The sequence below is a fragment of the Bos indicus genome, chromosome 18, assembly GCF_029378745.1.
Source record: "Bos indicus isolate NIAB-ARS_2022 breed Sahiwal x Tharparkar chromosome 18, NIAB-ARS_B.indTharparkar_mat_pri_1.0, whole genome shotgun sequence".
NCBI lineage: Eukaryota > Metazoa > Chordata > Mammalia > Artiodactyla > Bovidae > Bos > Bos indicus.
Genome location: NC_091777.1, coordinates 26,606,161 through 26,622,321, shown reverse-complemented (window position 1 = coordinate 26,622,321; position 16,161 = coordinate 26,606,161). Strand labels below are relative to the sequence as shown.

The window sequence follows — 16,161 nt, the reverse complement described above, 5'->3', positions numbered from 1 at the left end:
AGATGAGAGAGAAGGGCAAGTCTTGAGGTTCAAGGGTCTATGGGTGACAGGTCAAGGTCCACTGAGTGGAAGACGGCGTGTCTCTGGGAAGGAAGGGGAACTCTTACGACTGAGCGGTTCTGAGAGCTAAGAGCAAGTCAGTAGGAAGGGACTTGATGGGAACAGTTTGGGTGACAAAAAGGTCACAACAGGTCCGTCCGGGAGGTTGGGGTGGGTAAACTCTGGATGACTGGAGGCCAGAGCGTCTGGGGCAGGGGTCTCTAGGGGAGGCCTAAAACGGTATACGAGGCATAAGGCTCTAGGGCCGCAGCCTGCAGGTGGGGTCGACCCTGCGGTGAGCGCGGCGTGCCAGACCCAGGATGGGGAGATTTGGAAGTGGGCCTTGAGGGGCGGGGCCGGGGCGGGGCCGGGCCGCCGGGCGGGTCCCCCCGCGCTGCAGGGGGCGCTGTGAGCCTGGGCGGACCCGGGCCGGGCGGCGGCCGCTCCTGGTGAGCGCGGCCCCTTTTCCGGGTTTCCTCCTCCTCCTCCTCCTTCTTCGCCGCCGCCGCCGTCGCTGCCCCTTTCCCGGCCGGCGGCTGCCGCTGCTGGTGCCGCCGACAGCGCCGCCGCCTCGGAGCCGCGAGCCGAGCGGAGGCCGCCGCGGAGCGCGAGCGCTGCCCGCCCCGCCGCCCCGCCGGCCGCTCCAGGGCCGGGCCGGCTCGGCCGGCGCCCCCTGCGCCCCCCAACCCGCCCGCCCCCGCGGGCCCGGCCTGGCGCGGCCGCCCGCGGCCGCGCTCCTCCTCCTCCTCCTCCGGCGGCCCGCTGCCCGCCGCCTCCTCTGCCCGTCGCCCCGCGCCCCTCGCCGCGCCGCCACCCTCGGCGCCCCGCGGCGCCCCCCGGTCCCGCCCGCCATGCCCGGCCCGGCCGCGGGCAGCAGGGCCCGGGTCTACGCGGAGGTGAACAGCCTGAGGAGCCGCGAGTACTGGGACTATGAAGCTCACGTCCCGAGCTGGGGGTAAAGCCGCCGCAGCCCCCCTCCGGGCCCTCGCACCCCCACCCCCACCCGGCCGCCCCCCGCCGCAAACCGCACTCGCCCCCTGCGATCTGTCTCCCTGCTGCGCCCGCGCCTCCGGCTCTGGAGTGGGAAGCAGACCCTCCCCACCATATTCTCTCCCCGCTTCTCGTCCCTTCCTCTCAGCCGTGCGCACCCCTCTCACCCCGGGGAGTGCTCTCTTACTGACAAGTGTAGGGATCCAGGGACCAGAGCCTGGTGGAAGTGAAGGAGCAGCCCTTCCTTCTCACGCGTTGGGGTTTCTGTTGGGGTGGGAAGTCAGCAGCTGTCCTCTTGAGCTATTAAAATTCTCTGCCTTTTTGAGGTTTTTGAAATGAGGCTGGGTGGGAGGAAATTTTTTAAAGACGTCCAGATTCTCAAAGCGGGCGCTGTCTACTTTGCGGGAGTGAAGTAATAAGGCAGGTGTTGTGGGCAGAGGGCCACCTGTGAGCCTCCAGGATGGATGCTGTGCTCACCTCTCTAGATTGGCTTAGACCCCTGCCTTCCCACCTTGTCTCCCCCTAGTTATGAGGGACCAGTTAGGAACTACGTCCAGTGAAAAGAGCCAGGTTTATGTTGTGGCTTTCATTTAGGGACTAAGTTACGGCATGAGGTATATAGACACTTCCAAGTGCTTGATCAATGGAAGCGCCTGGATGAGGATGTGTAGTGGGCATAGGGTTGGTTAACCCCAAGTCCTGGCATTTATGTGTCCTTCTTGTCTTTCCCAGTAATCAAGATGATTACCAGCTGGTTCGGAAACTTGGTCGAGGAAAGTATAGTGAAGTATTTGAGGCTATTAACATCACCAACAACGAGAGAGTGGTGGTAAAAATTCTCAAGGTGAGTGTTTTATGAGTGGCATTAAAATTTCTTTTTCACAGGTTAGAAGGATACAAACTACCCCAACCACATTCTAGAATGAGCAGGACAAACTCATTTTACAAACCTTCTGCCCCATGTCCCTCTGCTACTCCTCCCACACTGTTTTTGTTTGAACTTTTTTACACACAGACCTTTTTCAAATCTAAACATTGTAGTTCAGGAACATCCTTGTTCTAAAATGTAATTATGGGCTCCCAAAGTGAATATTCCAAAGAGCCTCCATTTGTTACAAACTAAATAGGTATTCACATGCAAGTAGAGCCTCTTCATGAAGAGCCCAGTTGATACAAAGGCTCCTTAAGCACTGAATTTGTTATTCCAGAAAGAAAGATGGAAACAGAGTAGCTTCAAAGAGGAGTTTGAAGCCTGAGTGCAAGGAGACACCCCAGTGAATAATTGCTTGTTTTTTCTCTTTTGGTGATAAACGTTTCAGATGGGGTACATACAGTGAGCCAGCAGGACCAGGGAGGTTCATAGTTGCTTATCAGCCAGTAAAAGTGAAGTTGGGAGCAGTAGAGAGTACACTTAGAATCGCTAAAATAATGATTGGAACAAACCAGCCTGAATCTGGTTTAGCAGCCTAAGTTTCTAACAGATACACACTTTGTCATCTCTTGGATGGAGATATGATCTTAGGAAGTATGAAGAGTTGGCTAAATTCTCTTCCAGGTAACTGGTTGTGTAGCTTTGATAATGTTTTACAGGATGGACTAAAAAAATAGTTCTTAGAATCTGTGAAGGGTATTCATTATTGCCAGATTATTTCACTTGTGTGCATGTCATTTAGTGGAATCTTGAGGTGACCAAAGAGCTAATTAATATAAGCAACTTTTACACAAACAGGAGTTCCAGTATGGCCATTTTGGAGAGGCTCTGTGGATAAGAATGTAGGATTGAAAAGCTTTTTTTGTCATCTTAAGTAGAGTTAGGGCAGCTGTGTCCCTATTTAAAAAGAGGGGTCAGGCTTGAACTGTCTGAAAATCGCTTTTCAGAAGAATGAGCGACTCTACTGATACTCAGTACCAGCCTAGCCTAGTGATGAAGAGACAGGATTACGGTTGAGAGAAATAGGCAAGTTACTTATTTGTGCTGTCAGAAATGCTGGGGGTAAGAAGTGAGGAACTGATATTGAAAATGTGGAGTTTTTGACTCTCCTCTTCCCTAAATATGAATTGCACCCACAGAATCATGTCATCTTTTTTGTTATTGTTTTTCTTCACAGGCATAAATATTTAAAAAGATGCTTTCTTCAGAGAAGTCACCTGGGAAAGCCATACAGCTTTTTTCTTAGTATATTAGCATAAATGTTTTTACTATAAGCTGCTTAAAATCTCTCTAGGAAGCAAGCAAGGCATAAATTGAAGTTAGGAATATCCACATTCCATTGCTGTGCATTTGGAAGAATGAACTGCTGACGCTAAAGCAATTTCAGAAAAATGTCTAAACTCTCATGTGATTTTAGAGTAAGCATCTTTAGAGTAAGCGTGCAGCTTCCTGTGGTGTCTTTTTTGAAAAGGAACAACATTCAGGTGTACATGGAAGTAACAGTATGTTCAGTTAGAGAAGCGTCACATTGCTCTTTGGTCATCTTTGTAGAGAACTTCGTAGCCTCAGTTACTAGATGGTTTTCTCCCTGCTCTGAAGATGCACAGGATATGTTTAGGGAACCCTGTATGGAAGCTGAAGTTTATATTTAACCCACAAGAAATGTAGACACAGAGAAACATATCTGACATCACTGTGTTGAAGTAACCCTCAGCCAGGGCTCCCGTTTCCTATTTCTCCCTGTCTCTTACTGCTCATTTTGGCATTGGGTTGTAAGATCTTAACGTTGAGCACAGAGAAAGTTCCATTGTTCTGAAATAAGACTTGGGAGGCCCCCCTGATGTTCCAGCTGGCTCAGTGTTTCTTGTATCTTTTCCACACAAGTCCTTCTCGGGGTGCAGCCCACACCACCTTGTTTCTGCTGATGAAAAGCACACTCACTTTTGTTTTTCAAAGCACTGTGACATTTCTATCCAGATTTTCTTCTGTCTGAAGGATGGGCTAAGAAACTACTGATGGTATTGTTGGCTTTTCTCTTTCCGACAGGCTGAATTAAAGTAGATTAAAAATATTGTTTTTTTTTTTTTTTTTTTTAAAGAATAGGGCCTTTATCCAAAGTTATGTGCCCCTATTCAGATAAGTCAGAGTTATGACTAATACTACTATTGTCATGTTTGGCCACGGGAAATTAGTTCCTTAACAGAATGCCAGTTGCTCATAATTTGAAGGACTCCAGAGAGAGCTTGCTCTTCATCTTGGCCTACTGGATTTCAGCCGCAGGAAGGAACTTCTGTGTTGATGTGCACACGGTGACCGAGACAGAGTACGTTCCTTGAGGACAGGAACGGCCTGCTGCTTTGGTGAATGTTTCCATCCAGTGCTTTCCAACATATGAGAATGGTTGGATGATGAATGACAGAGGAATTTCTTATCTCTTCATTTACATCAGTAGATGTCTAAATATTAATAAGAGGTTTTAGGAATTTAGAAATTGGTGAGCAGAATGTTTTTGGCCTGAATTGAGATTCTGAAACCAAAATCTTCAGAGAACACTTCCCAATCAATAGGGAGGTTGTGTCTTTTTTTGACAGAAGTTGTTTTGAGAAGTGGGGCGGGGATGGTAAGGGTTAATAATATAGCAGGGCAGAAAGCCGCTTTCATGCCTAAAGTTTCATCTTTTGATTTTGAAAAATCATTTTTTCAGTTCTTTTGTAGTACCTTTTAGGAGAGCGTACACAGAAATAAAAGCATCTGGCCACTTTGGACAACTTTTAGCACTTTGTGAGTATCACCTCTGTGTGTGGATTTCATCTCTTCTTGAAGTCCTTGGGAGGCTGCAAATTCAACTATTTTCTAAATAGAAGTTAAAAGCAATACCACATTTTAAAAAACAAAAGTGCAGGTTTTTGGACCCATGCTACAAGTACTGGAAATCCTCATCTTAGGCTTCCTGTTGGTATTACTTCATATAGAGTTTGTCCGTTCCCTGTCCCCACCCCCCCCCCAAATTAATTATCAAGCTTCAAACAAAGAGTGGTAGTAATACAAGTTTAACTTTGTACTGTTAGGAGGTAGTGTTAAAGATGATTGATCCCAGATCCTTTTTAGTTACTTCACAGTTGAGCTGGTGGCTATGGAGGTTTTATGAAAGTGATGTTTTTTTCTATTTCTACTTTCTCAGCTGGTAGGTTTTTTGCCCTCTGTTTGCTTTATTAGGCAAGTGTACCAAGACATCCACTACGTGAAACAAGACATTAATGCTAATACGTCTCTTGATATAAAAAGAGGATTGTTAAAGTATTAAAAATAATACAAATTTTAAAAATTGTGAACGAGTCAGTGCTGTATCCAGTGCTGTGAGTGTGGGGTCGGAGATTCAGAGTGTGGTCAACCTGTGAAACAGAATCACATTAGGGAAGCATAGACATTATTAGAACCCAAACCTGTTTTTATAGATAAAGCAAGACCCAGGAGAACCTGCAACTTGCTCGGGGTCCCGTGGCCTGTGAGATAGAAGCATTGGGTTCATGACCTTCCATCCCTGCTGCAGAATCTTGGTAGATGTGAGGGGCACGAATGGGACATCAGCTGGATGTTCTGAACTGAACTGGAAAGATGGATGAGCATGCACTATAAGTCAAATGGAATTTGTTTGTTTCTAATGATTTTTGGAGGTGTTCCGTCAGGTGAAGGAAATACCTGACGTCAGTGGGTTGCTGCTTGACATGTGGGGTAGATGAAAGCCTGGAGAGCTATTATAGGGACTCGGACTTGGCTTCTCTGGTTTGTGTCCACAGCAGCATATTTAACGTATAAGTGAAATGTTATTTTCCTTGTTTGACATCATAAGGACCAGTGTTCTTATACTTTTGTTTTTAACACATACAGTACCTCCAGATCTCATCCTAATGACTTGCTAAGAGGGCAGAGCCAATAGGAGAAAGGACTGTATCATGCTCTCTGTGAGATGCAAAAGGCCTACTATGTGCCTCACTTTTAAATTAAAAATTTTTTAAATCCTGAGGATAACAGTTGCCCTCAAGAAATTGATCGTATATTGGGGAAGATGAGAGTTGAAAAATCGGGGGGAAATTTGTTGTGAAGAATAAACACTGCACAAATAATGTTGATATTTAGGTCAGTTGCAGTGGATTCTGCCAGGGTAATAAAATAAAAGCCATCATCCAGACTGAGCATTCTTTCTGTTCTATCCTGCAGTCCTGACAACCATTGTTCATTGTAATTGTTTATTGCAGGTGATGAAATTAAAATCTTAGTGGGGCAGTTGTTGATTTGGTAGTGGAACAAAAATAATCCCAGGTTTGAAGGTTCTGAGCTGTGTTCCTGCCTTCCTTGAATGTATCAGTTCAGTTGTACTTGGAAAGAAATTAAAATAGGACTTTGCCTGTTAATATTTGCTGGGATTTATTGAGGTCATAATTCTTAATGCCTTTTAGTAGACATTAGCTTGCAAATTCAGTCACAATTAAATGCTAGCAGTTGAAATCATTCTCAGATCCGGCTTTTTAAAGATCAGCTCTGAGTAAGTAAATAGGACAGATAACTGACTTTATCAACTTTCGTCTTTCTGAGCAGCCATCACTAAATTGGTCTTTGTTTTAAAATGTTTAATGTTGCTGAATAGGGAAAGAGAACCAGGACCGCATTGAACAAGATTTGGATCCCATTGAACCAAGATTGCTGACTACCTAGGACTCTTCACCTGAGGGCAGAAACCTGAAAAAAATCTTTTTTTTCTTTCTCTTCAGAGCTCTTGAACAGAAAAATTTAAAGGCGTTTTTCCCCTTTAAATATTGTCTTTAGGTGTATGCCAAAATTCATTTATTATTAAAACTTGAATTAATACTTTAATTTCTTTTGTTTAGCTTTTTTATTTACTAGACTTTGAGTATAAGTTGTTTTGTTAATAGCTAAACTGATTCAGTTAGAGCCAGATATTCTCTGAATTGGGATAAATGAACCTTAGGCGAGAGAAGGGCTTTTAGTTCAACATGGAGATGAAATGTGAAATGGTGGAAATGTATTTTCCACTTCAGTGGTGGCGAGTGAGTGTGGACAGTGGGCTGGAGGGTCAGAGCAGCCTCATTTTTGTACAAATTCATGGTCTGTCTTCCTTCAGATGCCAAGGATCCTCCCTTATAAATCCTAACTTTTTCTCTTGAATTCTATTTATAGAATGTAAATCATCACAGTCATAAGTATCTGGGCATTCATTGGTTTTTCGGCTTCTGGAGGTCTCAGGTTCAGAGGAGTAAGCTTGAGGCTAGGGAGAGTTATCTGAAGCCTGATTCCTGTAGAGACTTGGTGCCCCTGCTTTGGAGGGTAGTATCCTGCACTGTTCATCACTTTCCTTACAGTCTTTTGGTCTTTTCTTAGTATGTGAGGACTCCAGCTGCACTGTGGCTCCATTTTGCCACTTCAGATTTGTTCTGCTGTCCCCAGTCTGACAGGTGACAATTGGGCAGTCAAATGTGCTTCACTTGTTCTATGAGTTACCTTTACACACAGTGAAAGATAATGTTCATCTGAACTGGATTATCCAGGAACTGGGTGCCTGCCTGATACGTTGCTGAATAACGGAACAAGGCAAGGCTCTATATGGGACATTGTCCTAGAAGCAGCTTATTTAGTGGTTACCTTGTACTTGTTCACTTTTAGAGGGAGAGGAGGGTTTTGGTGAACACAGGCTTCTGGCCATTGTTTTTTTTTTTTCCCTCTGTTGCCACTCCCACAGATTTGTAACTACTTTCCAGGAGTGGATGACAACTCTAGAATTTGTTGGGGCTTCCCTGGTAATTCAGTGGTTAGGATGCTGAGCTTCCATTGTGGCAAGGCCCAGGGTTGATCCCTGGTCAGGGAACTAAGATCTCACATGCGTCACAGTGTGGCCAAAAAAAAACCCCAGAATTTTCTTACGTTGAATATACTGGTTACATTTGGTTTTTCTTTTAACTTTTTGACAAAATTTCAGACTACTGAAAAATTGCAAAAATTCCCATGTATCTTTCATGCAGATTTCTTAAATATCTTTTTCTCTCTTTATATATATACACCCACGTGTCACACATACAGATATGTATGTATGTGCTGATATATAACTATATTTCTTTTACTTGTCTTAAGTGCTTGAAAGTATGTTATTTATCCCTAATTTCCTATATTTCCTAAAAACAAAAGCAATTTCTTAAATAACTCAATGCCATGATCAAAAATCAAAAATTAATATTGATGCATCTACAGCCTCTGTTCTCATTTGCCAGTTGTCCTTATAATGTTCTGTAGAGCAAAGGAAAATCTAAGATCACGCGTTACATTCAGTTGTCATATTTTTTTAATCTGGAGTACTTGTTTAGTCTGTGTGTTTCGTGACATAAACATTTTTAAAGCTTGTAGACTACTTATTTTGTAGTATATCCTTCTCTGGCTGTTTTCTGACCAAGTTTGTGTTTGATGTTTGAGTGCTTCACTTTTCCAAAGTATTGAGTTCTGTAATTATGAAAAGGGGAAATAGTAAAATTCCTAAGTGGACATGGAGAAAGAAGCACAGTAGCCAGATCTGTTCTGCTGAGAATCCTGACAAAATGGAGTGGGCACGATTGTGGCAGCTGGCTTGGAAGAGTGCAGCCAGGCTCCAGTCCCTCAGTGCAGCGCCCTCTTACAGGTGACGCAGGTGTTCTGTGCTTTATAGTCTTCCTCTGTTTGGTGTTCAAAGCTGTAGCTTGGTGACCAGCAAGAGATGGTAGTTTCTCTGGCTTGTGTGTATCTTGCGTTTCCACCCATCCCACTGCCGCCGCCACCACATAGACACAGTCTTTTCCATCATGGCTAATCCACTGGGTTGTCTTTTGTCTATGCCTGTGCTGTTGTAACAGTGTCTCGGTGAGGCAGTACTCCTCTTCGTAAGTTACGATGCTCCCATGGCCACACTTGGGAAATGAAAGCACAGTGGCTAAGGGCGAGGCCTGCAGAGTCAAGCCGGCTAGATTTGAATCCTGCCCCTGCTCTTTACTACTAGCTGTGTGATCTTCTGCAAATAGCTCAACTTGGCTGAGTCTACTACATAGGAATTTTGTGAGAATGAAACATGAAAATAATGGACCTAACATCTATCGACTTCTTCCTATATACTAGTTGCTGTTTAAGTACTTATGAAGCATAATTGATTGTGATAATGCTTATTTTTCTAGAGCTGCTTTAATTATTCTTCAGACTCTTTAGCCCATTTATGACAAGAAATAACATGCATAATGCTGACATTTTTGATTAAGGTTTCCGGTTTGCCTATCCAGCAGATTGAAAGGTTAGTGGGTAGCAGGGGTTTGCAGTCACTGCTGTGTCAGAGGTTGGTCTTTTCCTTTCGTGATCCATCATCTCTTCCTTTAGGAATGGGGTCTGTTGCGAAGCTTTACAGCTCTGAGCTGATTTCAGAGTCTAGATATTAAGGAAATGGGAGTGGTGACAGGAAACGGGAGCCAGCAGCTGGGAAACAAGTTTGTAACTTGATGTCAGTGAACTGGTCTTCACTCCTAGAAGACAAAATTACATGCGACCCGTTGGAAGAGCAGGTGTCTTACCAGTTCGTTTCAGTTTTTCCATTTATGAGTGCATGATAGACAGCTGTTGAGAGCTATAATGTTTGCCATTGGGCAGTTAACTAGTAAACATTTTATTTTTAAAGTATGACATAGGCATTCAAAATTTCATGTGTCCTAAATGTAACTACTTAAAAGATTTGACATGTAAGCTGTATGAGTCTGTGAATTATTTCACATAATCTTAAAAATTCTTATGGACAGGCTCCTCTTAAACCTCATTTTCTTCCCCAATCTCTTCTAATTTAGACATGCCCTTGTGCAAGATAGTGCAATAGCCATTTGATAGAAATATTGTTTTAAAGTTTTATTTATTAACTTCAAAAGGAGTCTTACTTCTGATTACTCTTGTGTATTTAAGCCAGTGAAGAAAAAGAAGATAAAACGAGAGGTTAAGATTCTGGAGAACCTTCGTGGTGGAACAAATATCATTAAGCTGATTGACACTGTGAAGGACCCTGTGGTAGGTGCCTAGCTGTTGAAGGGGAGAGAGAGAGAGTGTGTGTGTATGAGAGAGAGAGAGAGAACCTGAAAATAATGGGAAACATTGTTATAATATGCTGGGAATGATTGTGTTTGTCTTTACTACTAAACGATTTTGAAAACCAGAAAAAATCATGGCGGCCAGTACTTTGGCCACCTCACGCGAAGAGTTGACTCATTGGAAAAGACTCTGATGCTGGGAGGGATTGGGGGCAGGAGGAGAAGGGGACGACAGAGGATGAGATGGCTGGATGGCATCACCGACTTGATGGACGTGAGTCTGAGTGAACTCCGGGAGTTGGTGATGGACAGGGATGCCTGGCATGCTGCGATTCATGGGGTCGCAAAGAGTCGGACACGACTGAGCGACTGAACTGAACTGAAAAGTATTTGTAGGAAAAAAAAATCCCTTTCCCAGTTTTATACCTTATTATTTTGATTCAGTCCACGAACGTTTGCTTCAAAGCTCCCTTATGCTCCTGCTTTTCTCCCAACTTTGAAAGTTTATTACTGCCAATTAACATTATTTTACCTCACTTAAGTAAGCCTGACATTTGAAAATCTGGGTTTACAGAAGGAGATACGAAGTGTGTCCATGTGGACACTTCCCGTGGAGAGCTGAACAGATCACAGACCCCTTGAGGTCACGATCTTGCTGTTTCTCATACTGGTCTTTAATTCGGCATCCACCATTAGGGCTCACATGGTATATGCAGATGCAGTTTAAATATTTTTGTTAAAATGCTTAATTTTTATCCATTTAAAATATGCTGTTTAATTTTGTTTTCTCGTCTCCTTGGAATTAACCTAACCTTAAGTATTTATGATTAGGCAAGCTTCCCATCCAATTTCTGTTCTTTTACCTCTTCTACCTCAAATATTTCTCTGTTCTCCCATGATAGTTTTTTAAGAACATCTTTGCTTTTGTCTGCTAAAGACATTCTCATAATGTAGCTAGCATGCATTGAACACTTACTATGTGCCAGGCATTATTCTGAGTGTTTAATGGAATTATATCATTTAATCTCTACAACAGTCCAGTTGGGTGGGTACCATTGTTGTCCATGTTGTCACAGTGCACAGGTAAGAAAACTGAAGCCTGCAGAGGTTAAGTAAGTTTCCCAAGATTACAGTTTTTCCTTTGGATCCTAAAAAGATTGAGAAGAATGGTTACATGCTAGATTATATCTAACTGGCATTAAAAATATATCCCAGCCTGGACTTCTCAGGTGGCTCAGTGGTAAAGAATCCTCCTGCCAATGCAGGAGACTCAAGAAATGCGGGTTTAATCCTTGGGTCGGAAAGATGCCCTGTAGAAGGAAATGGCAACCTGCTCCAGTATTGTATTCTTGCCTGAAAAATTCCATGGGCTACAGTCCATGGCATCGCAAAAGAGTCAGACACTGCTGAGCACACACACACACACACACAAGTTCCAAAAGTAGGAAAATGACTGTTAAGTGGATGAACATTAAAGGTTTACTATGTTTAAAAAAAAAAAAATGTGTCCCAGCCTAATCAGTTCAGATTGATTTTACAGTAACTCTGGACTGCATGGTCCTTGGAAAGGGCCTGCACTGTGAGCCAGTATGCAGTTTCACACCCAGTGCATCTCTCTCTTGTCTTATACATGTGTGTGTGCGCTAACAGAACTTAGCGGTTCCTGTCATTATTTTTGTAATGTTACTTAAAGCATGCGTGTTTTACATGATACGTAATACAAGTAAATCAAAGTGAATGAAAACCAACAGGGAACCGTCGTCCCCTAACTTGTCGGGGGACAGGCTTGCTCCTAGCCTATAGAGAAATCTGGTGGTCTTGTTGAAACCTTTCAACACTGGGCTAGCGAGGAATCCTTGGACTGCTCCTTGTTCTGGTAAAGACATGCATGCGTGCACTGTGGCCTGTTTGCTAGGTAACTTTTACCTACTTCCTTGAGCAGAACTGCACAGTCATAAAGATTTTCATGATTTTATTTCTTCCTATAGGCCTTTAAGCCCCTGCTTTTCTCTCAATTTTAAAAGCTTATTATTGCCAATTAGCATTATTTTACCTTAAGTAAACCTGACTTTTGAACATCAAATATTGACCATTTTGTATTCATTACATTAAAATTTATAGTGCTTTAAAAGTATTTGATTTTATATGGTTTTGGAGGGGAGCACATCTTTGAAAAGAGACATTCTCTAATTATCCCTAGCCATGGCATAATTTCACATTATACCTTAGTGACGATCATAGACTTGGGAGTTTTTTTTGATTGTGGAAAGACCAATGGTAAATTCCCAAGACCTATGATAGTTTTGTAAAATGCATTTGGTTCATTAAACCAGGGTGAAAACTTATTACTCTCTTTGTAGTTGACAGGCTGGAACACTGCAGAGCATATACATCTTCACATAATGTGCCAGGCCCACTGACAGGTTGGTCAGAGAATAGACTCCTAAAAAACAAAAACAAAACCTTTATAATGAAAACTGCAACCATTTACAAAAGTAAAATGAATAGTATAATGAACCTATTTGCACACATCACCCACTTTAGCTCGTTAATCAGCTTGAGGCACTTTGTTTCATCTGGACCTCACCTACTTCCCCACCACCCACCATCCCCAATTGTTTCCAAGCAAATTTCAGACATAACATTTCAAGGGGATACTTTCTCAATAAGCTCTCCCTAATGAGTGAATCTCTCTTTCATCCAAGTGGGATTTGGGGATGGGCCAGTATGACAGAAGCAAATTAAATATATTGTTTGAATACTTAACGAAGCATTAATATTCTCTCTTGCAGTCAAAGACACCAGCTTTGGTATTTGAATATATCAATAATACAGATTTTAAGGTGCGTATATGCTCTTTCTTTCTGGCATGGGGTTAATGGGGAGTGGGGAGGTGGTGATAATTACTGCTGATACTGTGGAGCACAAGGGAACCAGGAAAGGTCATTGCTGAGAGCAGGAGATAACATTGGATGAATTTCTTATAGCATTAGTACAGGATCCAGAAAGGAGTTAGATTCTTGCAGTTGGTGAAATTAAGCATTACTCTTTGCCTTGCTTACTCTGGGAATTACTACTAGGCTGGGTCTAAGTTAATCCCTCATCTGTAATGCTCATGTTGTAGACATGATGGGTGGATGTTAATTTTGATAGGAATCTTACATTCCTAATAGGAAGTGATAAATGGATACAGAACTTGTGTGAAAAGAGTCGGTATTGTACCTTGGATTCAAGCTATCAAATGGTGTGTGTGTTCATGCACGCTGTATATAAAGCAAATGACAGAATCACTGTGCTTTTAGAAAAGCCCTGTTTTGGGGGTTTTCATCTGTTTATAGTGCATGTTAGTTTAGACTTTAAAGTGTTCTAAAAGCATGGTTTTAAGCTGATTTTTCATGAAGTTGTGTTTTTTATTGTTCAAACACTGCAACCTTCTGATAAGAGATCAGACATACTGAGCATGGTAGAGCATAATATGAAAACCAATATAAAAACAAATAATAGTGTTGATTTTTAGGGGCTTTTTAGGTGATTATAATTCTTTATCAGTGTAGAAAAGGCTTGTGATTTTGTTGTGGTGGAAGTTAGGGAAAAACCCAGTCAGCAATTGAAAGATGCTGTGCTAATGGGGAGTGATCCTTCTGGGTGAAAATAAAAGAATTTTATCCTCACATTTACTTTTTCTTAAGTAATCACTCTAAAGTCAATTAGTGAAAATATGCACAAATGGGTATTATGCCTTATAAAACAGTAAGCAGGTTTTATATTCAGTACAGTCATCCCTTGGTATCCATGGGAGATTGGTGATTGGTTCTAGACCCCCTCCCCAGAATACCAAAACCCAAGGCTTATATAAAAATGGCATTTATATTAAAATGGCACAGTATTTGCATATGTTATGTTACAACATATGCACATCATAAAAGATGGTACTTTAAATCATCTCTACATTACTTGTTATACCTAATACTGAGTAAATGCTGTGTAGGTAGTTGGTGGAGCACAGCAAATTCAACTTTGTGGAATTTTTGTTTTTTCAGTCCATGGTTGATTGAATCCTCAATCAACAGTGGGACAGTTGTATAGCTTTTCCCAATTAACAAGTTTCCTTGTGATGTAACTCCTTAAAGGTGAACTCTGAACAGTGGGATGTATATTCATTAACGAGCAGAGCAGTGCTTAGCTGGTAGAGTACTGTGGTGATATATGTAACTGATCACAGTTTTGCTATGAACAACTGAGGTTTATTAAGAATGTCTGTCATTGGGATTGTGTGTGTGTTTCTTAACAAACAGGCTTTAATGAAACCAAACATTTTTGTAATGCAAGTTTAAAAGATTGTCTTAATGGAACTTCATAGTGAAACCCCTTAGGTTTCAGTGCCTCTGCTTCCTTAATGAATGTTTACCAGTCATACAGCCACACATGTAAAAATTTTACTTCACCATTTTTGTGTTTCTCAAGTTGACAGCTGCTTTGTTGATTTAATGACACACAGAGAATCAGTTTTGAATTCCTAGAGAAATCTGACTTTGTACAAAGGAGATGTTTTGATGGCATATATCCTCTAGGAGCTTCCTTTAAAAGGATCATGGGAAATTGGTGTTTTTTTTGAGGCTTGCATATCTGAAACCATCTTTATTTTGTCCTCCCAATTAATATATTTGCCATGATAGAGAATTCTATGTTGTAGTGAAGAATTGCCTCAGAATTTTGAAGGCATTGTTCCACTATTAACCACTGAAGCCACTGGTTTCATCTTATGTGTGATCTGCCTTTTTTTTCTTATGAAAGCTTTTAGTATTTTCTCTTTATTCTCAGTCTCTGAAATTTCACAGTGATGTGCTTTCATATGGGTTGCTTTCATCCTTTGTTCTGAGGACTTTTTAGTCTAGAAACTCATGTCCGTCCGTTTTGAAAAAATATTTTTAATGTTCTTTTCTTCCCTTTCTTCTTTGTTCTCACTTTCTAGAACTCATTCAAATGTTAAGACTTCTTATCTTGGAACTCTGTTTTCTTCTCTGAATTTTTAAAAATAGTATTCTGTTCTTTATGTTTTATGTCATATCTTCTATTTTCTCACTGAGAATATGATTTCCCCCCCCCCCCATTATGTTTTCTTCTTCGTGTCTTTTTCTGTTTTTCTTCCAGATTCCCTTTTTGGGGGTGTTTTTGGTTTTTATCTCTGTTACAGTTGTCTGAAATGTCACAGGTTTTGAACGCCTGTGCCTACTGTAGTGTTAATGAACTGACTACTGATTGTCAGCTCTTGTCTCAAGGATGCAAGCCTGCCTGCCAGAATCTTAGTTGAGGAGAGAGCTATAGGAAGTACCTTGTGGACTTAAGACTTAATTTTCCCTTTCCAGTGTGGTATTGAAAATGTTTTCCTACTTGCAGTTCAGTCTCTTTGCCCTTTTTCAGTGATACCTGGAGTCATCAATTCCTGAGCCTTTCTATAGTTTTTCAGTGTGAAGTGTTTGCTACTTACTGGGCCCCGTCTGCTGGCAGAATGTTGGCAGAATTCTCAGTTTTTTTGGTCTGCTCAGTCAACTGGACAATCAAAATTGGTTGTCTCTTCCCATTCTGTTAGTTTTGTGGGTGAATCCCCTCCCCCCCTGCTTCTTTTACAGATATTTTTGAGGAACTTTGGGAAGAAGCAGAGGTAGGGATTGGTTGGTTCTGCCATGTTATTAAACTGGAGGTCCTTTTTGAATGTTCAAGCCATGCCATCGTAGTCAACTTAAAAGATCTTAAATATCAGGTAGCCTGTGTGTGTTTTGGAAGAGCAGACTGTAACAGGAAAATCACTTTCTTTTCTGGATAGTATAACTGGCCGTAAGTGGGGAAATTGGTTGATTTAATGTCTGTGTTCTTCAGGCTTTTTGTGTCCATCTTATTAGGAAAGGTTGTTTTTATTTATTTTAGAGTCTTTCTGATTTTGTTATCAAGGTTATACCAAATTCGTAAGTTAGATAACTTTTCCTTTCTGTTCTCTGAAAAATTACATAAAATGGGAATGATCTAGGTGTCTTCTGAGGTGGGGAGAAGAGACTTCGGACTACACTTTCCTTTTTAAAATATACTCTTGGTTAAAGTTTTATTCCA

The 16,161-nt window shown here is 41.8% G+C and overlaps 1 protein-coding gene across 4 annotated transcripts in view; it reads left to right on the top strand.

Annotated features, from left to right (window-relative positions):
• The first annotated feature begins 535 nt into the window (after positions 1-535).
• The window catches only part of CSNK2A2 (casein kinase 2 alpha 2), a 35,274-nt gene continuing 19,648 nt past the window's right edge, over positions 536-16,161 (top strand). Inside the window, exons 1-4 of one of the 4 annotated variants that reach the window (XM_070770668.1) lie at positions 536-994; positions 1,762-1,873; positions 9,935-10,036; positions 12,849-12,899. In XM_070770668.1, the coding sequence (XP_070626769.1) occupies positions 891-994; positions 1,762-1,873; positions 9,935-10,036; positions 12,849-12,899 (369 nt within the window). In that variant the 5' untranslated portion in view covers positions 536-890. The remainder of the gene's footprint in view (positions 995-1,761; positions 1,874-9,934; positions 10,037-12,848; positions 12,900-16,161) is intronic. The other 3 variants (XM_019979451.2, XM_070770667.1, XM_019979450.2) reach the window with 3 other exon arrangements.